General features: G+C 45.6%; 1 protein-coding gene, 1 non-coding gene and 1 pseudogene across 5 annotated transcripts; 2 read left to right on the top strand and 1 right to left on the bottom strand.

The window, feature by feature from the left end:
* Window positions 1–89: 89 nt before the first annotated feature.
* LOC116745072 (alanyl-tRNA editing protein Aarsd1) lies at window positions 90–24,310 on the top strand. Of its 4 annotated transcripts, none has more exons than XR_004347258.1 (17): window positions 90–188; window positions 3,107–3,196; window positions 4,105–4,158; window positions 4,663–4,690; window positions 8,553–8,687; window positions 8,838–8,969; window positions 10,748–10,907; window positions 12,381–12,438; window positions 12,846–13,002; window positions 13,099–13,215; window positions 13,483–13,613; window positions 13,919–13,985; window positions 14,177–14,268; window positions 14,527–14,624; window positions 14,928–14,982; window positions 16,288–16,382; window positions 24,020–24,038. XR_004347258.1 is itself a non-coding variant. In XM_032615451.1 (16 exons), exons 2-16 carry the CDS (start codon window positions 3,156–3,158, stop codon window positions 24,099–24,101), a joined length of 1,404 nt encoding a protein of 467 aa, XP_032471342.1. In that variant the 5' UTR covers window positions 90–188; window positions 3,107–3,155; the 3' UTR covers window positions 24,102–24,310. The 4 variants fall into 4 exon arrangements, 2 of the variants coding, with proteins under 2 accessions (XP_032471342.1, XP_032471341.1); XR_004347257.1 differs by lacking the exon at window positions 24,020–24,038 and adding an exon at window positions 18,253–18,299; XM_032615451.1 differs by lacking the exon at window positions 14,527–14,624 and having other exon boundaries at window positions 24,020–24,310.
* LOC116745089 lies at window positions 843–2,117 on the top strand (annotated as a pseudogene).
* Window positions 6,753–6,824, bottom strand: TRNAG-UCC. Its single transcript has one exon. It is a non-coding gene; the product is annotated as a tRNA-Gly (tRNA).
* Window positions 24,311–25,954: the final 1,644 nt, after the last annotated feature.

Here is a 25,954-nt window from a genome sequence, read left to right as displayed (position 1 = left end):
GGCAGTAAGGGCTGGATGGGAAGGCTGCTTGGGAAATGGAGATTCATTCTAAACCTCAGACCCTAAGAATGATGCTCTCTATCTGGCAGGACTCGCAAGATAAGCGCTCTGGCCGCTCCATTACTTGCTTTGTGAGGAAATGGAAGGAGAAGGTGGCCTGGCCCCGCCTCACTAAGGAGGATATCAAGGTGGGTGTGCAGGAAGTGGCCGCTTTTTCTCCTGTGCTCTCTATCTGTGTACCCAGGTTGACAAGTTAGGTCTGGGACTCGCCCTTGGCTCCTTTCCCACCAACATTCAGTTACTCACCAGATTCTGCCCATTTGACCTCTTAAATAGAATCCATGATTTAATCTCTTCCTAATTCAGGCCTTATCCATTACTGGGTGAGGTTTGTTGCATATTTTCAGCACCACCCTCAATCCATCCTCTGCATTCCTCGCAGCATGGTCTGTTTAAAACACACATTTGACCCTGTCACTTTTCCTCTTAAGACCCTCCAGTGGCTTCTTTTCCCCTAAAAGTTGAAAATTGGCTGCATGCTGGCTGGATCTGCCTCAAATTTGTTTTAGCAGTCTTCAAAGTGTTAAAAATTATTTTGATGGGCTACTGACATTTAAAAATGTGGAGATTTCAGACATCCCTGATGGCTCAGTGGTTAAGAAACCACCTGCCAATGCAGGGGACATGGGTTGGAGCCCTGGTCCTGGAAGATCCCACTTGCTGTGGAGCAACTGAGCCTGTGCGCCACGACTACTGAGCCTGCGCTCTAGAGACCGTGAGCCACAACTACAGAGCCCACATGCCACAACTACTGAAGCCTAGAGCCCGCACACCGCAACAAAGAGTAGCCCCTGCTTGCCGCAACTAGAGAAAGCCTGCGCGCAGCAACAAAGACCCAAGGCAGCCATTAATTAATTAATTATTTAAAATGTGGAGATTTCACCTTTCAACCGGAACCGCCATTTTCCAGTAACTCACCAAAATGACCAACACAAAGGGAAAGAGGAGGCTACCCACTATATGTTCTCTAGGCCTTTTAAAAAACATGGAGTTGTTTCTTCCATGCGAATCTACAAGAAAGGTGGTATTGTAGATATCAAGCGAAGGGGCTCTGTTCAAAAAGGAATGCCCCACAAATGTTACCATGGCAAAATTGCAAGTTTACAGCATTACCCAGCATGCTGTTGGCATCACTGTAAACAAACAAGTTAAGGGCAAGATTCTTGCCGAGAATTAATGTGCATATTTAGCATATTAAGCACTCTGAGAGCAGAGATAGTTTCCTGAAATGTGTGAAGGAAAATGAGCAGAAAAAGGAGGAAGCCAAAGAGAAGGGTACTTGGGTTCAGCTGAAGCACCAGCCTGCTCCACCCAGAGAAGCACACTTCATGAGAACCAATGGAAAGGAGCCTGAACTGTTGGAACCCATTCCCTATGAATTCATGGCATGATAGCTATAAAGAAAAGAAAAGATCTAGATGGTAAAAATGAATAAATACATAAATAAAAATTTTTTAAAAATCGTAGAGATTTCACCTAAAAATCCAGATTCTCAGCTTCTCTTGGAAACTGGAGACTCTGGCCACGCTGGTCTAAATTCCCAAATGCCTAGAGTTGGAGCTTGAAATGGGGCATGCATTCCACTTCACTTCACTCCTTTTCGTTATCTCCCTGACAGTCTCAGGCATTTGAACTTGTAGCTTCTGCCATTTGGGTTAGAGTCTAAGCACCATAGCATGGCATATAAGCTGATGACTTGGCTGTTCTTTCCTTCTGCAGCCTCATACCCCTTTACTCTCTGCCTCAAATGTCACATTCCAGCCACAGCAAACTGCTTGCAGCTGTCTTCCACACACCAGGCTATTATGCACCTCAATACCTTTGCTCAAGCTATGCCTTCTTCCTGGAAAGTCTCCATCACCACTACCTTTGCCCACCTAACCCCTGCTTATCCTTCAAGGCTCTGCTATTCCAAGAAGGCTGGCTTCCTATAATATCCCCTACAGAACCCACCGTCACACTTTCCACACTGTATTATAATGATTTATTTACATTTCCCTTCCCTACTTGCTTCTTTTTTTTAAAATAAATTTATTTATTTATTTTGGCTGCATTAGGTCTTCATTGCTGTGCGTGGGCTTTCTCTAGTTGTGGCGAGTGGTTCTTTGTTGTGGTGCGTGGGCTTCTCATCGCAGTGGCTTCTCTTGTTGCAGAGCACAGGCTCTAGGCGCACGGGCTTCAGTAGTTGTGGCACTCGGGCTTAGCTGCTCCGTGGCATGTGGGATCTTCCCGGACCAGGGCTCAAACCCGTGTCCCCTGCACTAGCAGGTGGATTCTTGACCACTGCACCACCAGGGAAGTCCCCTACTTGCTTCTTTTTTTTTTTTTTTGCGGTACGCGTGCCTCTCTCTGTTGTGGCCTCTCCCATTGCGGAGCACAGGCTCCGGACGCGCAGGCTCAGCGGCCATGGCTCATGGGCCCAGCCGCTCTGCGGCATGTGGGATCTTCCCGGACCGGGGCACGAACCCATGTCCCCTGCATCCGCAGGCGGACTCTCAACCACTGCGCCACCAGGGAACCCCCCTACTTGCTTCTTGATGGCTGAGACTGTGTAGTGAACATTTTAAAAATCCCAGTGCCAACCACAGTATGTGTTCAATAAAAACCTGTTAAATGATCGAGTAAATAACTTCTTTCCCTGTCTAAATGTGGGAACTTGGAATATGGGCCTCAAAGGGTTGTCCCTGATTCCAGGGAATGCTGCTTGGTTGACTCCTAGGATGCTTTATGATACAGTTATCTTTCTAGATGTGTTATCTTTCTAGTCAGCTGGCTCCTGGAGGACAGAGTTTCTATGCTTTTCCATCCCCTACAATGCCTGGCATTGTGCTTGGCACTTAGTAAGTTCTTGGTAAATCTTTGCTGCTGCTGCTGCTGATGACGTGGCAGCCTGGAGGGGGGTTAACTAAAGGGGTGCTGTTGGGAAGATGATACCCCCATTGACCCTCTTTTCCCCAAGCATGCTCCCACACCCATACCCACACTCATCTATGCGCTTCTGCTGCTGCCTTCCAGGCCTGTGACTCTCTGTGCTTTCCTCCTGCAGCCAGTGTGGTTGTCTGTGGATTTTGATAACTGGAGAGACTGGGAAGGGGATGAGGAAGTGGAGCTGGCTCAGGTGGACCATTACGCAGAGGTAATGCTGTTTTCTGCCTATCTCAGTCATTCTCTGTGACTCTCTGCACACATTGCTCTGGAGGATTGTCGTCAGGGCTAGGCAGAGGGATATGATCTCCCCAGGCAGGTTGCTCAATGGTTTGATAGTCTTTATGTTTTGCGCAATGTTTATTTAGTAGGGATGAGAGAAGTGAATATTGCTAGTGAAATTGTATACATAGATTCCCTCACTGTTTAGAGTAGAGCCTGTGTTCCGAAAGAGTTTGGCAAAAGCTTTTCCTACTTTTCTGTAATTCTTGTTCTCTCTTCTGTTTTCTTTGTGTATGTGTGTGTGTTTTTCCTGAGCCAGATAGCTTCATGGGAAGCTCAAACTACGCAGTATAAAAATCCACATCACAAAATAAATCACCAATCCCCAATAAATTACACCGTGCTATACGATATTTGGTTTCCGAATTTCAGCTGTTTATTCAAGTTGCAAAAACACTAATAGTAACCCGGATTAGTAAGGAGGTGTGTGTGTCTAAATTTCCTTTTAAAAAGGGGGTCAATTTCATATACACACTGCTATAATTAAAATAGATAACCAACGAGGACCTACCGTATAGCACAGGGAACTCTGCTCAATATTCTGTAATAACCTAAATGGGAAAAGAACTTGAAAAAGAATAGGTATAACTGAATCACTTTGCTGTACACCTGAAACGAACACAACATTGTTAACCAAGTGTACTACAATATAAAATAAAATTTTTTAAAAAGGGGTGTATCAATTTACTTTTCTTTAGTTCATTCCAGTGATGTATTAGGGGCTTTAAAGCTGGGGCAGTTGTTTGCCTGGGACCATTTTCCTGTGGTCCGTCAACATGCAGGTTGCTCTTCCTTTGCCCCTCTTCTCTCTCGTGACTACTTTTCTCTTCCCACCAGCTTTTGGAGAAGGTCAGGACCAAGAGGCCTCCCCCTGCAATGGATGACCTGGATGTAAGTAAAGCCTGCTCCTTAACCTTTCCCTTTCCTTTTAGCCCTTAAAAATAAGATACTAGAAAGCTCCTGTCCCAGTCCCTAGCACATAGTGGTTCTCAGTGCATGTTAGCCAAATCTGAATTTGGCACAGGGGGTCAAATGTTCTTCTCCATGCTCTAGAAAACCCCAGTAAGACCCTTGTCCCTTCCATCTCCCCTTCTGCTTCTCCAATCTAGGGCAGACCTGGCCCTGTTGACTATCTTTATAGCTGTAAGGACCAGTAGCATTTGCTGTAATTCTGGCATTAATTGATGCATGGCACAGTGCTGTTTACTGAATACAAGTGTCTTATTTTATCATACAAAATTTAAATCCTTCCGTGTTAGGCTCCCAAGAAGTTGTGTGATTCAGAAAATTACCAAAGAAAACCTGGAGAGCTGGAGGGAGTGAGCAGCATTTGTGAACATAAATGTCCACTCTTCGCAGACTCTACAGGGACTTTTGTCTTTTTTTTCCCTCCAGGATGATTCTGACAGTACGGATGCAACAAGTAATTAACTTTCTGTGACAGCAGAGCTGGGGAGGAAGCTGTGGCTATCTTCCAGTCACTCTAACAAGCTAGGTCCTGGGTCTTTCTCAGCTCTTTGGCTGTGCGCCAGGGTCCTCTGGGATCTCCGAACTTGCCTAGAAGCTCTTTATTAAGGGTCTTCCTTCCTTCTTTATTTCTATTTCCTAGGCACTTGACTATGGCTGCTGCGTCAGATGACAGGATAGGAGAGGAGTAGACAGGTGGGGCTTCTGACTTCCTACCAATTGGCTGTAATCTTTGTGTTTGGGCCACTCATCAGGGCTTTCTGGAGTATTTGAGCCTCTGTGTGTGCGTATGTGTAAGAGCAAAAGCCATAGAAGCAGCATGTAGGTTATAATAAATCTGTAGGAACTGTTCTGTGTCTCTTTCCTTTTTGTACTTCTTCCTCCTAGAGGCAAGCCTCTTCCTGTCCATAGCTCCTCTCCAGTGGAGAGGTGGGTGTCAGAGATCCTGGCCCTTACTGTCGAGATTGGAAGAAGAAAGATATTGGGAGCAGACTTGTAACCAAGCTGGGGAACTTTCCCATGCCCAGATCTTCAGAGCAGAAACCAGCCTTTCACTGTATAGCTAATACTGCCACCTCTAGAACCAGCCAGAAACCCACCTTAGCTTCCTACATACTCCAGAAATATCTTTACATGTTTTTTTTTTTTTGCACTTAAAAAGCAGTTAGGCCATTTATCGGCACTAGGAGAGCATTCCTTTAAATATCTTTACACTTTCTTTTTGTTTTGTTTTTTTGTTTGTTTTTCAGTATGCGGGCCTCTCACTGTTGTGGCCTCTCCCATTGCGGAGCACAGGCTCCAGACGCGCAGGCTCAGCAGCCATGGCTCACAGGCCCAGCCGCTCTGCGGCATGTGGGATCCTCCTGGACCGGGGCACGAACCCGCATCCCCTGCATCAGCAGGCGGACTCTCAACCACTGCGCCACCAGGGAAGCCCTATCTTTACACTTTTAAAGCTAATTGTTACATTAGTTAATGCCTATGTCTGTTTACTACTCTATTCATCAGCTATCCCATTCATCCATAAACATTTTCTGAGGGCCCAGTGTGTACTTAAACTGTGACTTAAACAAAATGCAACACTCAGGCTTTGCCCCTGTATTCATGGTAAAGTACTGAGATTTGTTAAAAAAAATTAAAATCTAAAGTTTATTTCAGTAATATAGGGACATAGTTTAAAAAATTAAATAGTATAGAAGGGTCTGAAATTTAAAGTAGAATTTGCACTCCCTCAATAGCTGTAACCACTGTTAACAATTTCTTCAATAAATTTATATATTTATGTCTAGATCTTTATATTTCTACCTGTTATAAAGTTCATAATACCTATAATTAATATTATATAATTATATAGTTATACATAAAACATACAACATATCTGGAACATATACAATATCATGTACTATTTATATACAGTACAATATATCAATATATTAAAATTTAACACATATAGGCAAATGCAATGCGTCTGTGTGTACACAATGGGAATCATACTATTAATATACATCTTGTACCCTGCTTTTTTTCACTTAGTATATATTGGAGCTCTTTCTAAATCAGTATACATAGATCTGACTCTTCTTTATGGCTACATGGTATTCAGTTGAATATATTTTCCATAATTTAACTGGTTCCTTATCAAGGGATATTTAAGTTGTTGTTAGTCTTTTTCAGTTTTCAAACAAGGCTGCAAGGAACAGTTTAAAAAGTAGATCCTTGGGGCTTCCCTGGTGGCGCAGTGGTTGAGAGTCCGCCTGCCGATGCAGGGGACACGGGTTCGTGCCCTGGTCCGGGAGGATCCCACATGCCGTGGAGCGGCTGGGCCTGTGAGCCATGGCCGCTGAGCCTGCGCGTCAGGAGCCTGTGCTCCGCAACGGGAGAGGCCACAACAGTAAGAGGCCTGTGTACCACAAAAAAAAAAAAAAAATAGATCCTTACATGTTTGGCAAGAATATCTGTAGGGTAAATTTCTTTTTTTTTTTTTTCCCGGCCACACCACGTGGCTTGCAGGATCTTAGTTCCCCAACCAGGGATTGAACCTGGGCCCTGGCAGTGGAAGCACCAAGTCCTAACCACTGGACCACCAGGGAATTCCTATAGGGTAAATTTCTAGAAGTAGAATTGCTAGGTCAAAGAGCAGATAAACATTTTGAAAGCTGTTGCCAAGTTGCTTTTAGATGAAATCATACCAATTTTCACTTCCACCAAGAGTGCTCCATTCTCCAAAACCTTTTAGATATTTGCCAAGATAAAATTATACTTGGTTTAATTTGCTTCGTTATTTTTCTTTCTGGCCACGACGTGGGACTTGAAGGATCTTAGTTCCCCAACCAGGGATTGAACCCGGGTCCTCAGCAATGAGAGTACAGAATCCTAACCACTGGACCGCCAGGGAATTCCCTGGTTTAATTTGCTTTAAATTATGAGATGGCTCTTTGTTTATTAGTGATTAATATTTCTTTTAATGTGCTCTGTCCATGTCTTTTGCCCATTTTGATATTGACATTAGTTCTTAAACTTAAAGAATAACATAATGCAAATCTGTATTTGTATCATGGTTTACAATTTACTAAGTATTTTAATATCATCTCATTAAAAATTTTGAACTTCATATCAACCTTGTAAAATAATTAAGTCTTCTCTTAATAGGTGCTCAAACAGGTCACAATAAGTGGCAAAGCTGGGACTTGAACTTCTATAGCATATGTCCCCTTGCCCACAATTCTGAAAACCGAAAATTTCTAAAAACTGACCTAAAAAAAAAAGTTAACACCAAAACTCATCCGGCAGCAAAACATGAACTAAAATGATGTGAGGCTATTTATAGTCTTTGTTTATTCCATTTAGTGTATTTATTTCTCAGCATAAATATCAATACGGTGTTGCTCCAGAGTTCCAAATGGAACACATTACGTAACACATGGGTATGGTCTGCATTACTGCCTAAAATCAGAAAAACCCTATATTCTGAAACATCTGGGAACTTCAAGCTTTTTATTACTTGATTTAAAAGAGCAGAAAGTTAATCTTAACTTTTAATCCATTTAACGTTTTAAGGCACCGATTGCAGTTAAACTTCTTAACTTCTGTTAACCTCTTTATTTGCACTGTCCAATCCAGTAGCAACGGTCACACGTGATTACTGAGTACTTGAAATGTTGCTAGTTCGAACTGAGAGGTGCTGTAAGTGTAAAATACATAACAGGTTTCGAAAATCTTGTACGGGGGGCAAAATACTTATTTTAAAATACACATTACATGATGAAATAATATTTTGGATATGGTGATTTAAATAAAAACATTATTAAGGGACTTCGCTGGTGGCGCAGTGCATAAGATCCCAGTACTCCCAATGCAGGGAGCCGGGTTCTATCCCTTGTCAGGGAACTAGATCCCACACGCATGCTGCAACTAAGAGTTCGCATGCCACAGCTAAGGAGCCCGCCTGCCGCAACTAAGACCGAGTGCAACCAAATAAATAATTAATTTAATTAAAAAAAAAAAGAGCTTTAAAGAAAAATTAACATGTGGCTTGCATTACATTTCCATTGGGCGGCGTTGCTGTCTATCCAAGCCAGTACCATCCCCACTTCTATCAGGCAGGCTTCCGCGGGGCCGAATTACGTACATCCCTGGGGTCCAACCGGGCCAAACAAAGTGCTATGACAAGTTCAGGCCGCAGTTTTGTTCTGTCTTGTCTTCTGGTTTTCTTCAAAGTCTTAAAATAGTTCCTCAGCAACCCTGAGCGCCTGCACTTCGCGTTTTCAATAAATTTGTCCAAACCACACGCCGTTCTTAGCCCTTTTGCTTCTGCGCAGAGACGCGCCCGGAATGAAGATTGTCCCGCTTCGCTCTCCGTCCGGCGCCAGGCGTTTCTGTGTGAAAGGTTACCGGCGTACTGGGAGACAGCAGCGATGGCGTTCCAGTGTCAGCGGGACAGCTACGCCAGGGAGGTGCGGCCGGCGGGCGGGAAACCTGATGCTCCGAGCGGGTGCGGCGGTGCGGGGAAGAGGGCGCCGCGTGGAGGGGGCACCGAGCTGGATTCAGTTCCGGTGCGCTGAGGGTTGGGGTCGGGACTTACTCTCGCATCCCTCTTTACCCAGTTCACCACCACCGTGGTCTCCTGCAGTCCCGCGGAGCTGCAGACCGAAGGAAGCAACGGCAAGAAGGAAGTGCTGAGCGGTTTCCACGTGGTGTTGGAAGACACGCTGCTTTTCCCCGAGGGCGGGGGACAGGTACCAGGCCCGTCCTTTCCCCTTTCCTTCTCCCCCCTCCCAGGAAGCCCCTAATTTTTTCTGAGCAGGTCGGAAATGCTCTCCTGGTCCTCAGTCCCAGCTGTAATGAATACAGATGGAAATTAGTTCAATTCAGTTCATTTGTTCATTCAGCAGGTATTTATCAACAAATAGTTATCTGTCCGTAACAAATGCTGGGTATTAATTCAAGCTCTAAGGATAAAAGCTGAACAAGAAAATGTCTTTGCATACGTAGAATATTTATTGGAGAAAACAGACAAAACGGTGAATAGATAAGTAGTATGCCGGTATGATAAATGCTATAAAGAAAATTAAAGGTCGAGGGAAAGAGAGTGATGGGATGGCCTCCTAGGTAGGGGGCAAGTTATTTCAGTCGAGAACGAAGTGAGGTGAGGGGGTAAGCCATTGCCATTATCTAGTGGTGCTGGTGGGGGGTGGGGAATATTCCGGGGAGGGAGAATAAGTGCAAAGGACCTGAGGTAGGAATTCGATTAGGGTGTTTGGCATGGACTGAAAAAGTTTACCCTGAAGGAGCACAACAGAGGGCAGACTTATCAGTTACGTGATGGGGTAGGGGCAAGGTCCAATGAGAAAATGGGAAAGGAGAATAATAACACCAAAGGTGGGCATTGTGGGAGAGGCTTTCCCAGCCAAAAGAATAGCACAAAGGCAGGGAAGCCTGTAAGAATCTGACAAGTCTAGTTAACTGCAAAATAGTCCCATATAGTTGGAGCCTCTGGTGTGTGTTGATGACAGGCTGGAGATGGCTTTGGAAAGGTAAGCGGGGGCCAGTTCAGAGGGCCTTGAAGGATGTTTTAAGGTGTGTGGACTTCATTCAGGAAGCTATGGTGAGCCATGGAAGTACTTAGGCAAAGAAATGATGTGAGAGAACATATTCAGTAAACTTGATTGTGAGAAACTTCCAATTTTTCCCAGCATGGAGGTTTTCTGATCTGCTGAAGGAAAACCTGTGCCCTCAGGTATCCATAGCAGGTCTCATTTTATATATCATCTTCCAGGAAGTCTTCCCTGATTCCCCAAGACTGTTAGGTTCCTTTTCTTTGAGCTCCTCTAAAACAATGTACTTTTTTGAACTATGGCATGTTGTAGATCATATTGCAGTTGCCTGTTAGCATGTCTCTATTCTTCTCCAGACTTTTCAGTTCCATGAGGGACCATGTCTTATTTACATTATAGTCTTGGATAGGTACAGTGTCTTGTAAGCAGTTGATATTTTGTAATATTTGATATTTTTAAGAATATTTTTGAATTTAATTCTAGTAGTAGTGTAGAAGATAGAGTGGAAGAAAGGAGAAAAATTCAGGTCAGTTTGGAAACTATTGAAAGATAAAAATCTAAACCAAGGCAATAAAATGAGGATTAAGTTTCTTTGGGTTTTACTAAAATTTTCGTTGCTGTAGTTACATTTTTTTTTCAAATTTTATTTATTTATTTGTTTTCGAGCTCCATGTGCTATACAGTAGGTTCTCATTAGTTATCTATTTTATGCTGTAGTTACAATTTTTGTATTCATTCTGTTATTTTGTTCTGAAGAACAAAAGGTGTGCAAGTGAAGAGTATAGAGAGAGTCCTCTCATGAGCAAAGTGGACCACCTCACTTGGCATTGCTTCTTCTCCCTTAGGGAATCTCAAATTCTGGGTGTGTTTCTCACAAACTTTTGCTAGAGGGTCTTTGTGTCCAGGAGTCAGGGTGAGCCCTACCTGCTACCACCGATTATTTTTACTTCTTTCCCCAGCCTGATGACCGTGGTACAATCAATGACATCTCTGTGCTGAGAGTGACCCGCCGGGGCGCCCAGGCTGATCATTTCACCCAGACACCTCTGACCCCTGGGACTGAGGTACAGGTCCGGGTGGACTGGGAACGGAGGTTTGACCACATGCAGCAGCATTCAGGTAGGTGGGGTGGGATGGGGCAGTTGCTGCGTGTGGGAATGTCACGATGATTGAGACGTGGTTTGGGTCCTCCAGGAGTTAACCTTTTGGAAGAGACAGACATATTCAGAATCAGCTCCAGTTCAGGCAAGATGTGATAAATGTTATAAAAGCAAAATGAGCAGTTAAAGTAAAAGTATTAGAATAACTGCTGGATTTAAGTATTATAACTTCCCACTTGATATCTATATCTGTAGATGTCTCATAGCCTTCTTAAACTCAAAATGTCCAGAATGGAATTAAAAAGCCACCCCCTCCCCCAGATCTGGTCTTCTCTTCGCCTTCACTATGTTCAGTGCATGGCCAGCATCCACCCAGTTGCTCAAATCCTGGAAGTCAGTTCAGACACTGCTTTAGGGATAGCCAGGCAATCTGAGTCATGTCGGTTTATTTTCGAAATACTTCTCTATCTGCTTCCACTGTCAACACAGTCATCCTTGTCCCAGCTCTCATTGTCTCTCCCCAGCCCTCTGTAACAGCCTCCCGGCTAGTCTCCCCATGTTCATTCTTGTCTCTTTGCAACCCATTCTCCACAAAGCAGCCAGAATATTTTTTAAAAATGAAAGTCTGATCAGGCCACTCCCCTGCTTTAAAGCTTTTCAAAGGCTACCTGTAGCTCATGATGAAGGCAAACGTCTTGCCATGGGGCACAAGGCCTGCCTGGGCTGGCGCTCATCTACTGCTCCAGCCTCACCCGGTGCTCCTGCCTCCCCGCTCCCGGCATCCTGGCCATGCTGGCCTTCTCTCCATTCCTTGAACACATCCTGCTGCTTTCCTCCTTCAAGGCCTTTGGCTGTCTTGTTCCCTTTGCCTTCACAGTTGATTCCTTCTCCTCCTCGCTGTCATCGATCAGGGATAGCGCTATATCTCTAGTGCCAAGCCCTGTGCCTTGCACGTGGTAGGCACTTGATAAATTTTTGTTGAGTGAATGAATCTGGCACAATTAGGACTCGAGTTCAAATCCTGCCTCTGATGAGCTACTGTTGCCTTGGAAAGTTGTTTGATTTCTCTAGACCTTGGTTTCCTCATTCAAGAAATGGCATCATAGGGCTTCCCTGGTGGCGCAGTGGTTGGGAGTCCGCCTGCCAATGCAGGGGACACGGGTTCGTGCCCCGGTCCGGGAGGATCCCACATGCCGCGGAGCGGCTGGGGCCGTGAGCCATGGCCGCTGAGCCTGCGCGTCCGGAGCCTGTGCTCTGCAACGGGAGAGGCCACAACAGTGAGAGGCCCGCGTACCGAAAAAAAAAAAAAGAAATGGCATCATAAAGCCTCTTGGAGAATTCTCCTGAGGGTTTTCAATAAAGTATTTCTCAAGAGTATTACCCAGTGCCAGGCAGGTCTTCAGCAGGAGAATTTCTGTGATGACGTTGACAGTGGGGTCGTGTCACTCATGATCACTTCTCACTTCTTCTCCCGTCTCCTCTTTCTGCTCAGGGCAGCATCTCATCACTGCGGTCGCTGATCATCTGTTTGGGCTGAAGACAACATCATGGTGAGCAAGAGGCATGAGACTAATTGTCAGGCGTGGGTCCCCGACTGCTGGCTCCTTTCCTAGCAGCGAGTCAGGGGTAGGAGGATAAAAATCTGCTGTGCTCACCTGTTCCCCTCGAAGATGGGGTGGTGGATGACTTTGTGTTTTCCCTGAGAAACATCTCCCTTTGCTTAAAAAAGAATATGGACTTTGAAGCTCAGTGACCTAGGGGGTGAATCCCTTGCATGACCTTGATCACGTTCCTTATCACCCCTCACCTGTAAAGTGGAAATGACAATCCCTACTTTGTGACATTTTTGTGAGGATTAAATACCAGCATTTACACGAACATGCTTTGTAAACGATAAACTTCCTTCTATTATTAATTGTCCCCATCAGCATCCTTGTGACCACTCTACTTTTTGCAGGGAGTTAGGGCGACTCCGGAGTGTCATCGAGCTGGACAGCCCTTCTGTGACTGCGGAGCAAGTAGCTGCCATTGAGCAGAGTGTCAATGAGAAAATCAGAGATCGGCTGCCTGTGTATGTGCGAGAACTGAGCCTGGATGATCCCGGTGTGGAGCAGGTGAGGGGAGAGCCGGCAGGGTGGCTTCTGTAGAGTGGCCCTCCAAGGGCTCCGCATCAAAATTCAAACAGCCCTCCTCCCTCCCTTGCGTTCCAGGTGAGGGGCCGGGGTTTGCCGGATGATCATGCTGGGCCTATTCGAGTTGTCACCATCGAGAGCGTTGATTCCAACATGTGCTGTGGGACCCACGTGAGCAATCTCAGTGACCTTCAGGTAGGTGAGGAAGGGCTCTTGAGTGGGTGGGAGAGAGGGTGTCAGAGGTGGGGGATCACAGCAGGGCTGGGAGTGATAGAGGGGGACACGTGAGGGGTCCTGAGTGAAATCACTCCTTATTGCTTCCGAGCCAGCAGGGAGGTCTTGATCTCTCCTACCCTTGGGTCCAGCACCTGCTGCGGTTTATGTGTCTGTGTGTGTGTGTGTGTGTGTGTGTGTGTGTGTGTGTGTGTGTGTGTGTTTGTTTTACTTCCTTGCCTCATGTAGGTCATTAAAATCCTGGGCTCTGAGAAGGGGAAAAAGAACAAAACCAACGTGACCTTTCTGGCTGGGAACCGGGTGCTGAAGTGGATGGAGAAGAGTCACAGCACTGAGAAAGCACTGACAGCTCTGCTGAAGTACGCCCCCTTCCACTGCCTCCTTTTCTCAGCGCCTGGGCAGCCCGGAGCTTAGCCTTCCCACCTGTGCGGCAGACAGAATACTCTATCTTTAGGGGTAGCATGCAACCAGAAATGCTAAGGTGCTTCGGGTAGTCAATCAGATGCACACAAAATGGTTTCTTCCTTTACATCCTCTTCCCCGACAGCCTGAGGCTTCCTTGGAAATGTCCCTGGGTCCCATCAAGAAGGGCGCCATTGATTTATGCCTGACACCAAAAGCAGTTGGAAAACTGGGCAGGCCTCCATGAACCTTTCTCCTGCAGGTGTGGAGCAGAGGATCACGTGGAAGCAGTGAAAAAGCTGCAGAACTCCAGCAAGATCCTGCAGAAGGTGATTTATCCATGGAGGGTGGCGAGGGTGTGGGCTCTGCCTGGAAAAGCCTCCCCAGACTCAGCCCCTCCACCTAACTGGATGTGCAGCATGTTAGTGGGCAGTGACTGGGGAGGGGAGGGGTGGAGAGATGGTATTCTCTCTGGTTACCCTTTCCCCACCTGTCAACTGAGTTATGGCATCCTTTTCAGAACAACCTGAATCTGCTCAGAGACCTGGCTGTGCACATTGCCCACAGCCTCAGGAACAGCCCAGACTGGGGAGGTGTGGTCACATTACACAGGTGAGGCCAGGGGTGCTAGGCTCAGGGCTCAGCCTCTCCCCTGTACGCAGTGCAGAGTGGGAGGCGGGTCGCCCCGGGTGTTCTTTTTTTTTTTTTTTTTTGCGGTATGCGGGCCTCTCACTGTTGTGGTCTCTCCCGTTGCGGAGCACAGGCTCCGGACGCGCAGGCTCAGTGGCCATGGCTCACGGGCCCAGCCGCTCCGCGGTATGTGGGATCTTCCCGGACCGGGGCGCGAACCCATGTCCCTTGCATCGGCAGGCGGACTCTCAACCACTGCGCCACCAGGGAAGCCCCGCCCCTGGTGTTCTTAAGGCCGAGAAGACCCGAAGAAGTGTGTTGCCTTGCAGATTTCCTGGGTTTGATATAAACATCTTCACTATAACTTTCATTAGAGCCTTCCCTCATCTCCTTTGCCATCTAACAGGTCTCCACTTACCCGGGTGAATCCTGTTTAAGGGAGACAGAAACAAATGCAAAACTTGTTATAGCGTGCCGAGGCTTAGAAAGATGCCAGGCTGGCCCTCAGAGAGCACGCTCTTTCTCTGGGACTTTGCACAGAAGGCAGCAGTATGGCCAGCCTCACGAGGAGGAGCTGGGCTTCCTGCAGTTTCCTAGCTCCCGTTGCAACTTGGATCTGATGTCTTTGCCCTTTGTTTTAGGAAGGAGGGTGATTCTGAGTTCATGAATATCATCGCCAACGAGATTGGGTCAGAGGTAAGAGGAGCATGAGGTTCTCTGTCTGCCCCTGGTGGAGACCTAATGAGGGGCGTCAGGTTAGCTGAGGTCCCTCCGCGTGAACACATGAAGAATAGGGAACAGAAATTCATTCAACGCTATTTTCTCAGCACTGACTCTGAGGCTCTGTTTTAGGTGCCAAGCTCAGTCAGTGGTATTGACCTTTCTGGGGCTGTGACACTTACCAGCTTCAGAGCTCCTTTTATCAGAACTGGAACTCCTCCGTGCCACCCACATTTATATGTGCTGAGGGCTGATTTCAGAAATACGGCGGTCGGCTAGGCCCTTAGAAGGCCGTCCGTTCAGTGTTCCTTTGCCTCTGGCTTCAGTCACCCGTCCCGGTCCTGACCAGAGCTTAGTGGTTTCCAGGTCTCTCTTTTGCATTCACTCAGGAAACACCTTTGGGAATATCTACTCTGGGCCAAGCAGTGTGTGTGTGTATCTCCTCTTATTTCTGTGGAGAGAGTACTGATTCTCAAGGAGCTCACTCTTGAGTCTGGGAGACAACCGTGTATGCCGACATTTTTAACTTAGGGTGGTCAGTGCTAGAGGCAGAGGAACGCATTCCCTGAAAGGCTGGGGAGGCTTCAGGGGAGAGGCCTAGAAGACTGCTTAGCGGTCATCAGCAGACAGGGGAGCCGAGGTGGCCAAGCAGAGGGAAACACGGAGGTTTTGGCGATAGCAGACACAGGGTGCAAGGGGTGGTGTGGGAGTGGGGTGACCAGGCTGCAGAGTTTGGCGGGAGTCAGATCATGAAAGACATTCTATGCTTGGTCATGGTCAGCAGGCTTCTGCCCCCTTCTTAATATTCAACCTAAGTTCCTGTAGCCACTCTCAAAGTTTCTTGTCCCTAGTGGGCCCCAGAGTGGAGGGGCTGCCTTACATTCATGAGGAACATCACTTGTGGTTTAGGAGGGAAAACCTGTTTTCCTTTTAATTGAGATACTGTATGTAATATTGTATAAGGTGTACACTGTTGATTTGGTGTCTTTATATATTGCAATATGATAAAAGTCTGTTTTCCTTTTAATTGAGATATGTAATATTGTGTAAGGTGTACACTGTTGATTTGGTGTCTTTATGTATTGCAATATGATAAAAGTCTGTTTTCCTTTTAATTGAGATACTGTATGTAATATTGTGTAAGGTGTACGCTGTGATTTGGTGTCTTTATATATTTGCAATATGATAAAAGTCTGTTCTTGAGACCGAAGAGAGTGCAGTTTAGGGGGGATTGACTGCACGTCTTTTAAGTGTCAGGGCTCATCTTGTCTTCCATCCTAGGAGACCCTCCTGTTCTTAACTGTGGGCGAAGAGAAAGGTGCTGGACTCTTCTTACTGGCAGGGCCAGCTGAGGCTGTGGAGACCCTGGCGCCCAGGTAATCTTCCGTGGACTGCTTTGCACGGGTGGAAGAGCCTATAAGCCTAACCTACTAATAGCACCCTTGTTGGATGCAAAGGGCCACCGCATCTGCATCTCATTTTTTTAAAAAATAAATTTACTTATTTATTTATTTATTTTTGGCTGTGTTGGGTCTTCGTTTCTGTGCGAGAGCTTTCTCCAGTTGCGGCGAGCGGGGGCCACTGTTCATCGCGGTGCGCGGACCTCTCACTGTCGCGGCCTCTCACGTTGCAGAGCACAGGCTCTGGACGTGCAGGCTCAGTAGTTGTGGCGCATGGGCCTAGCCGCTTCACGGCATGTGGGATCTTCCTGGACCAGGGCATTAACCCGTGTCCCCTGCATTGGCAGGCAGATTCTTAACCACTGCGCCACCAGGGAAGCCCCTGCATCTCATTTTCATTCACATCACAGCCATGTGATGTTGCCTGAGCAGAAATAATGATCACCACTGTCATTCCTAGTTTTAGAGATGAGGGACAGCACATTGTGTGCCTGAGATCTCACAGTTAAAGTGGCAGAACTGAGACTCGAGCCCAGGACCTCCGGCTCCAAATCTCACGTGCTTTGTGTTTTTTCTTTTAGAAATTGAGATTCATAAGTGATACATGAATACAGGTGCTAGGCAGATGAAGCACCTGCTTAAGGCATCAGCAAAGCAGAGGCACAGACAAACTTGGGGAAAAAATTTAGGGTTTTGAGACTGAATCAAAAAACGTATTAATGTAGTTATTATAGAAAAATTAGAATTGTGTTGGACTTTTTTACTCTTATATTGTTTATATTTTCTTATTTTAAATTAGATATGGAGGTGGAGTGCCCCATATTCTTTCTGGCATTTAGGGTTTTGAAGTCCTGATTGGCTGTGATGAATATGTGTTCACTGTAAAACACTGAAGGAAAACAGAAGTATTTAGAGCAGAGGTTCCTGACAGGCAGCCAGCTGTGGCCTATAGACTGGTTTGGCCTGTGTACTACTTTAAATTTTTAAAATTAGTTGCTACATTTTAAAATTAGAAGATTTTTATTTAAAAATAGGGAGTTCTAGCTTTTCTCAAAAAAGGAAGAAAAAAAGGCACACGCTTGCAACACTGGACTGACGTTCCTGCAGGTTAGTATCTACGAGGACGTGAGTGGGGCCTGCTTCAGACAGCACGGGCCCGGCCAGTGCCATAGGCCCACCTTTCTCGCTCAGCCCCAGTTGCTTCCCTGCTGTTCCCGCAGGCCTTTGTGTCTACAGCTCTTTACTCCTAATGACGCTCATCCTGTTCCTTGGAGGTTGCCATAATTTAGCCCGTTTCTAGACACTTCTATTGTTTCCAGTTATTCACTCTTTTTTTTTTTAAATAATCATTAATTAATTTATTTTTGGCTGCGTTGGGTCTACGTTGCTGCACGCGGGCTTTCTCTAGTTGCGGCGAGCCGGGGCTACTCTTTGTTGCAGTGCGCAGGCTTCTCATTGCGGTGGCTTCTCTTGTTGCAGAGCACGGGCTCTAGGCGCATGGGCTGTAGTAGTTGTGGCCCGTGGGCTCTAGAGCACAGGCTCAGTAGTTGTGGCGCACGGGCTTAGTTGCTCCGTGACATATGGTGTCTTCCTGGACCAGGGCTCGAACCCATGTTCCCTGCATTGGCAGGTGGATTCTTAATCAGTGTGCCACCAGGGAAGCCCCCAGTTATTCACTCTTAAATAAATATGGTACCCATATCTTTGTGCACATGTGCAAGTATTTCTAGAAGCCATTTACTTTTTCTCTCCCCCCAGCCCAAGGGGAAAGTCTCAGGGCTGCCCTTGGTTTTCCTGTGACTTTTCCCTCAAAGACGCCCTCCCTGACTGTCTCTCTGCTCCCCAGGGTGGCTGAGGTGCTAGAAGGCAAGGGAGCGGGGAAGAAAGGCCGCTTTCAGGGCAAGGCCACCAAGATGAGCCGTCGGGCAGAGGTGCAGGCGCTTCTCCAGGACTACATCAGCACGCAGAGTGCAGAGGAGTGAGGGCTCGGGTGCCTCCCTGGTTGTCCGTTGACAGCCGGCCTCCTGTGACCACAGAAGGAGTCTCTTGGACGATAAAATACTTTGACTTGAAATGATTGTGGCACCATGTATATTTACATGATGGATATGAATTTATACAGTATATTCCAGTGTGCTTATGTGATCAGTGTCTTTGTGAATAAACAGCTTTATTTTTTAAAATTTATTTTATCGAAGTACAGTCGATACGTACAATGTTGTGTTAATTTCTGCTGTACGGTAGAATGATTCAGCTACATATGTTCTTTTTCATAATTTTTCCGTTATGGTTTATCACAAGATATAGAATATAGTTCCCAGTGCTATACAGTAGGACCTTGTTGTTTATCCATTCTCTATATAACAGTTTGCATCTGCTCATCCCAAACTCCCAGTCCATCCCTACCTACCCCCCACCCCCACCCCTACTGTGGCATCCACAAGTCTGTTCTCTATGTCTGTGAGTCTTAAACGGCTTTCTGATTCAGCTCCTGTTAGGCCCACCCTATCCGTGAGTGTTATGTTGAGGAACTGTAGTAATTTATCTAAACCCAGCTGCAGTCTTTCTTCATGTGGAAATGCAGCTGCCTAAGGAGATGTGAGTCAGACCAGAGGCTTGGCTTAGGGCTTAGACTCACATCTCCTTGTCTTCTCTTATTTTTTCCTTATTTCTTTTCCTAGTCTTGTGTTTCAGGATTAAAAGGTATCAATGACTTTGTAAATAGGTCAAGAGGGCCCGAAAATATATAGTTGAAGGATGTTCCAAGTCTGCTGTTGAGGCAGGAAAAGGACGGAAAAAGATACCAGGCAAGACTAACCCAGAGAAAGCTGGGGGCATTATTAATATGAGGTAAATGAGACTTTCAGGCTGTAACACTTTAAGAATCATTATTGGCTCCGCCCCCCCAGAAAAAAAAAAAAGGAATCCCCTGGCGGTCCAGTGGTTAGGACTCGGTGCTTTCACTGCTGTGGCCTGGGTTCAATCCCTGGTGGGGGAAGTAAGATCCCACAAGCTGCACAGCATGGCCAAAAAAAAAAAAAAAAAGAATCATTAGAGACCAAGAGAGACATGTGGTGATAAAAGGAAGATAAAATAGTTCTAAATTTATAGGTATCTAATAACAGCCTCAAAATACGTAAAGCAGACATTGACAGATCTAAAGGGAGAAACAAATCCATAGTTGATGGAAGATTTAAAGTCATCTTTCAGCAGCTGATAGAACAAGAGGAAGCAGTATCTCAAGGTTAAGAGCATAGACTGGAGTTTCACAGACCTGAGTAGTCCTGGCTTTGTGCATCTATAGGTGGTAGAACTATATAACAAAAAGCGAGGGATTGATTTTAAAAGGACAACATTTATTGATACTTCTGGGGAGGGAGTGAAGCAGGACGAAGAAGTGACCCAAGGTGGGGGTGGGAGAGTGGTTTCTGGGGTGCCCGCAGTGTTTTGTTTCTTGACTTGGGTGACAGTTAAACATCGGGCTTTGCTCTGTAATTACGCATTGTAGTCTACATTTATTCCATGAGGTTATATTTCACAATTTAAGAATACAACTTAAAAAAAATCTGGTTCTGTTGTTTACTCACTTGGGAGAGTTATCTGGCCTTTTCAACCTTCACTTTCCTCACTGGTGATGTGGCAGTAATGGGGGTGCCTCAGTCTCTGTGGTGTCGGGAAGTAACATATTCAACTGTAAGTGCTCAAGAAAACACTGGATTCCTGGAGATGACCAAGAATGGGTATTTTTGATTACCTAATGTTCAGTTCCTCTTTACCTGCAAATCGAGGATTGGTTGTAACAGCAGGAGTGGCTGCACTTCTGCCACCTCCAGGTGAGCTGCATCCCCGGGCAGTGCCCCTGTGGATGGACGTGTGTGCAGGCACCTCCTATGCTTCCCCAGGTTATTTTGGAGCTGTGATTGAGGCCAAGGGAGGCGTCTTTTGAACCCAGCAGCTACTGGTGAATAGCTTCAGATTAGATGTCTGTCTCCTTGTTCACACAAGGACTTTATTCAGGCAAAATTCCCACATGAGGGATTTCTGCTGCGTTCCTGCTAGAGAAACTGAGGCAGTCAGGGAGCGTGGCTTCATAGAATTTGGCTGGATGGAATTGAGTGGTTACCTAGTGTAGTGGCTTTCAAACTTCTGTCTTCAATTTAAAGGAAGCTTTTCAAAAAAAAAAATAAATAAAATAAAGGAAGCTTTTCTTCATGAGTCTTACATATAACAGCCCAATTCGGAAATGGATGAAAGCTGTGTTGATCTGGTTGGAAAAAGGAGTGGAGGCTTGGAGTTTTGCAGGAGCTTAGAGGGCCCTGAGGTACCCCCATGGAGCCACAGGGCACCATTTGGAAACCACTGATGTAGTGTAACTATTTTATAGATGAGAAGGTTCAGGGAAGGTAGGTACCAATGGGTATATGATTAGTAATAGTACCACAGGGCAATAAGCATCCAAGGTAGTTAAAAAGATTAGCTTCACATTTAACAAGTTTTTTTTTTTTTTTTTTTTTTTAGGTACGCGGGCCTCTCACTGTTGTGGCCTCTCCCGTTGCGGAGCATAGGCTCCGGACGCGCAGGCTCAGCGGCCATGGCTCACGGGCCCAGCCGCTCCGCGGCATGTGGGATCCTCCCGGACCGGGGCACGAACCCATGTCCCCTGCCTTGGCAGGCAGACTCTCAACCACTGCACCACCAGGGAAGCCCTTAACAAGTATTTTTTGATGTGCCATTCCATTTCAAAGTATAGACCAATTCTCCCAAATAGCCCCTGTGTTTTCCCTCACAGGACATGTCAGCTTTGATGTTTGTGCTGGTCCTATAAATCAAACTTATGGTTGAATCCTGGGTCTCCGGATGAGGTTATGTGCTTACATGTGCATGTGATATAGAAGTTCAGGGTGGGGCTTCTCTGGTGGCGCAGTGGTTGAGAGTCTGCCTGCTGATGTGGGGGACACAGGTTCGTGCCCTGGTCTGGGAGGATCCACATGCCGCGGAGCGGCTGGGCCCGTGAGCCATGGACGCTGGGCCTGCGCCTACGGAGCCTGTGCTCCGCGGCGGGAGGGGCGTTCAGGGTGGATACAGCTCTGGTGTGGAATCATTTTTTCCTCCTGTGTCAAGAGCCCCTAAGGAGAGAATGACGGTGTCCAGTTATTTTCTCCCAAAGTGAAAGAAGCTAAAACAGCTTGTCTGGTAAGACTGAAAGCCACAGGCAGCCTACTTGGCAGGGACAGAAGTCCAGAGTCTGAGACTTCAGCTGGAGCCAGGAGGAGGATGAGTGGGAGAGCTGGGCTGCAGGTAGGTGGCCAGAGGGAAGAGAAATTTGAGTTTCTGAGGCAAAATTTAGGCATTGACATTGCATCAGTAGGCTGCAGAGGGGGTATGAAAGGCATCAAGAGATATTTTTAAAATGTATTTTTATTTTATTTTAAATAAATAAATAAATTTAAATAAATTAAAAAATGTATTAAAAAAATTTTTGGCTGCACCACACAGCATGCGAGATATTAGTTCCCCGACCAGGGATCAAACCTGCGCCCCATGCAGTGGACGCAGGGAGTCTTAACCACTGGACCGCCAGGGAAGTCCCTAAAAAACGTATTTAAAAATTTTTTTCTCCAGCCCTGCCTCTGCCCAATTTTCCTTGCCAGAGACAGCCACTAATTTCTTATATATCCTCTGGCAGTATTTTTTTCATAGATGTGTATAAATCTCCCCTCTTTTGAAACATAATGTACACTCCTCGGCATCTTGTTTTCCTCAGTTAAATGAGTATCGCGTTTTAAAACAAAACCATAGTGTAAAAGTTAGGCAGTACAAAATGGAATCGTTGATGAGAGACGGGGAAGTATTATTTGGTTCACAGAAGGGTTCCTACTTAGAGAAGGACTCAGGCAGGATTCCCTTGAACAGAGACCCAAGGGAATTCTTTTTTTTTTGAGGAGGGAGTTGTTTGTTTGTTTGTTTTTTGACTGCATGGCCTGTGGGATCCTAGTTCCCCTACCAGGGATCAAACCCGGGCCCCCTGCAGTGGAAGCGTGGAGTCCTAACCCCTGGACCACCAAGGAATTCCCATGAGTTCATTTTCTTGTGTGTGTGATCTCCCTCTCTCCCTCTGTGTTTCTGTTTCATCGGGGTGTAATAAAAATAGCAGTGAACTGGGCTTCCCTGGTGGCACAGTGGTTAAGAATCCACCTGCCAATGCAGGGGACACGAATTCGATCCCTGGTCCAAGAAGATCTCACATGCTGCGGAGCAACTAAAGCCGTGTACCACATCTACTGAAGCCTGCCTGCCTAGAGCTCGTGCTCTGCAACAAGAGAAGCCACTGCAATGAGAAGCCAACGCACCGCAACGAACAGTAGCCCCCGCTCGCTGCAACTAGAGATAGACTGCCCGCAGCAATGAAGACCCAACTCAGACAAAAATGAATAAAATAATTTTATTTTTTAAAAAAAAGCAGTGGACTGGGGCCGGGCCCACCCTGGCTTGCCACCACTCAGGTGGGTTCTGGTCACGTAGGCTTAGAATGACCATATGATTTATTACCCAAACTTGGGGACTTCTAAGAGTGAAAGGGGTGCTCCACACATCAGAACCACAAACCAGGTTGGTCTCGGGCAAATCCGGGGTGTATGGTTTCCCTGCTGAGACTCTCCCTTACCTTCAATTTCTTCACCCGCAAGTGGGGATGTGAACACGGTGTCCTAAGAAAGAAGGAATTTTCTGAAATAATTAGGAAAATGCATCAACATTTGAGCTAATTATGTGAAAACAGTAACTAGTTGTGTAAAGGAAGGGAAAACAAAGCAGCACATTTTGAACTGGTGATGTCGTTCACACCTGTCAAAGGGGCCCTAATCCAATGCCCTGGGGAGAGATACAGTTTGTATTCAAGGGACGGGGTGGATTATCTTTTGTGAGGTTCACCAGAAAATCAAGCAGAGTGAGTTTGATCATTTACTAGAGTAACATTATATGAGGACCAAGAGAATAATAGGTATTAATTAGCACAAAATGTAGTAGAGTTTTAGGTACACATATACACACATAGATTGCATATTCTGGAACATTGCTAGAATCCACTTTTACAGCATAGAAATAGTGAGAAACGGCTCCCTCTTGGCTAAGAAAGTTTTATGACTTAAGTACCCATAAATTGCTGAGGACAATGCTATGGCTCACACCAATGTGAAGGTCTCCTTTGTAACTATGTGTGCACATGTAGGTGCTAGATCAGATTTTAGTATGAAAGACAAAAGACATCAGATGAAAGCTGGACACAGAGCAGGAGACAGCCTAAATTCAGGCAGGCATAGTGCCTAAATGTCCTGTAGCTCCACCTCACCCTTTAGTCCTGAGTGGAAACGAGAGAGTCAGCCAAGTTATGCTAGAATGCCAGGTATTTTCCTTAATAAGAACTTAAATAAACTGCAGAGCCCTGCTGGGAAAACAGACAGCTCAACATACCCTAATGAAATACTCTTGAAGAAAGCTTCTGTGTCTCCCATTCCTTTCCTGAATTGGATCCAAACTATGACTAAAGTGCCTTCGATGGAGGGAAACCAGGGCTATTTGGGAAAGAGTGATGGAAAGTTTTCTTCTTTTTCCAGAGAGGTCTGCACCTTCTGTGAAGACTACTGCTGGCAGAGTGCCAGACTCTCAATGTCAAGGAACAAGAGTGGGTCTTGGTGAACTGGCCGGTGTCCAGAGCAGAAGAGGCGCTGATAATGAGAGCCTTCTCTCTCTTTTGCTGAGCCCTTCCGTGAACTCCCTGCAGAAGCCACCTGCAGCCGAGGCCTCCTGTAAACCATCCCTGTTCATCCTCAAACACCCTCAAAGCCAAATGTTTCAGAATCAACTTTTTCTTCTGTGAAAATAAAAGTTCCTCTATCTTCCATGTCACCTAACTTGTTTTTGTTGTTATTGCTGATTTGGGTATGTAATAAACCATCACGGAATTCATTTGTTCATGTATTCAACAGGTATTTATTGAGAGTGTAGTGTGTGTCAGACACTGTTCTAAGAACTGGGCCATACTGGTGGATAAAACAGCTGTGGTCACTGTTTTCAATGGTATTTGAGGTCCTGGAGAAGAAAGGGGAGAGAGAAGCAAATACATGTAAAATTATACATTCTGTTAAGTCAAACAGGAAAAGAACAGGGTGATGTGAGAGAAAAATGGGGGGAGGAGAGCAGAGGAGGATTGTGGCAGAGACAACAGAGGACTGGGTAGAATTTAGTCGCTCCTGGGCTCCAGTATCCAGGCCATCTCAAATACAGCAGTGCGCTTAATAGGCAAACAAAACGTTTATTCTAAGACAACTTCTGGTTTCCCTTCCAACAAGATGGTCATTGCTGAGTCCCTTCTTTATAGAAATTCTGGACTGTGAATTGTCCTCAGCCCCAGAAGGTAACAGGGTCTTAAAAAGGCTGATGGAGTGAGTCATATATTTTGGGCACCTTTTACTTGGCTGTTACAAGGAGGCAAAGAATAAGACAGACATGAAGCTTGTGTTGCTCTTCACCCAAATGAACCTCTCCCACCAATTTTAGGCCATTTCTTCTGGTCCCCAGAGGCCCACCTCCCTCCCCATTAACAGAAGGTAAATCCTGTGTTACACCCCAGCAAAAAGAGGGTGACAAAAACATAGTCTGAAAAAGACCTCACAAAGGCAAAGAAGTTACACTTGATAAAACCCTCTACTAATTGCAGTTTCAAATAGTGAAAAGCAGACTTCAGTGCCACTGCCTAATTTTTATTTTATTATTGTTTGGTATTTCTTAATTATTGATTGGTGTTAAACGTATATAGTTCTGCCAGGCGTTGTTCTAAGCACTTTATAAATATCAACTTATTTAATTCTCAGAACAACCCCATGAGATGGAGTCCATTGTCATCCCCATTTTACAGATGAGGATACTGAGGCACAGAGAGATAAGGAGATTGCTGGGGTCACACGGCTAGTTCATGACAGGGCGCACCTTTGAGCTAGCAATCTGGCTCCCGAGCCCATCTGCCTAACCACCATGTTGCGTGGCCTCTGAGTAACATAGCTAGTATATTTAAGTAGTTATGTAAGTATTCGTAATATACTTTAAAAGGGCACACAAATTATATATATGTGTGTGTATATTATACATATATATAATGTATATATATATTGTATATTTTATATATAATTATATATAAAATATATATATATATTATATTTGTATAATACATATATATATATAAAACCAACATCTTTTCTTTTATAAACTAGCATCTCTCTCATGGTTAAATAAGTGATTTCAGGACGGGAGCATTTAAGGATCTTAAGGCTGTCTGGTGCTTTTGGCAAGGAAAAAGGATCAAATAAGCAAGCTATAAGGAGAAGTGAAAACCTTCCATTACACTGTTGCCATGTAGCTTCTAATTTTACCTCTGTTAGGGCAGGTACATACCTTATCATGCTGAAAGCCAAAGGGCCCAGAAGAGAAGCCCCTAATTCCCTACATTTAATTTGAAGCCTGTCTGTCTCCCCTTTTCTGTTACTCTGGGCTCT

The sequence above is a fragment of the Phocoena sinus genome, chromosome 20 (assembly GCF_008692025.1).
Source record: "Phocoena sinus isolate mPhoSin1 chromosome 20, mPhoSin1.pri, whole genome shotgun sequence".
NCBI classification, from domain to species: Eukaryota; Metazoa; Chordata; class Mammalia; order Artiodactyla; family Phocoenidae; genus Phocoena; species Phocoena sinus.
This window is presented reverse-complemented; position numbering and strand designations above follow the sequence as displayed.

Coding starts and splice junctions, on each gene's coding strand:
- LOC116745072 (XM_032615450.1), top strand. CDS start 3,156: ATGAGGAAGTGGAGCTGGCTCAGGTGGACCATTACGCAGAG. Junction 13,216..13,482: donor GCAATCTCAGTGACCTTCAG/GTAGGTGAGGAA, acceptor TGCCTCATGTAG/GTCATTAAAATCCTGGGCTC. Junction 14,983..16,287: donor CCAACGAGATTGGGTCAGAG/GTAAGAGGAGCA, acceptor CTTCCATCCTAG/GAGACCCTCCTGTTCTTAAC.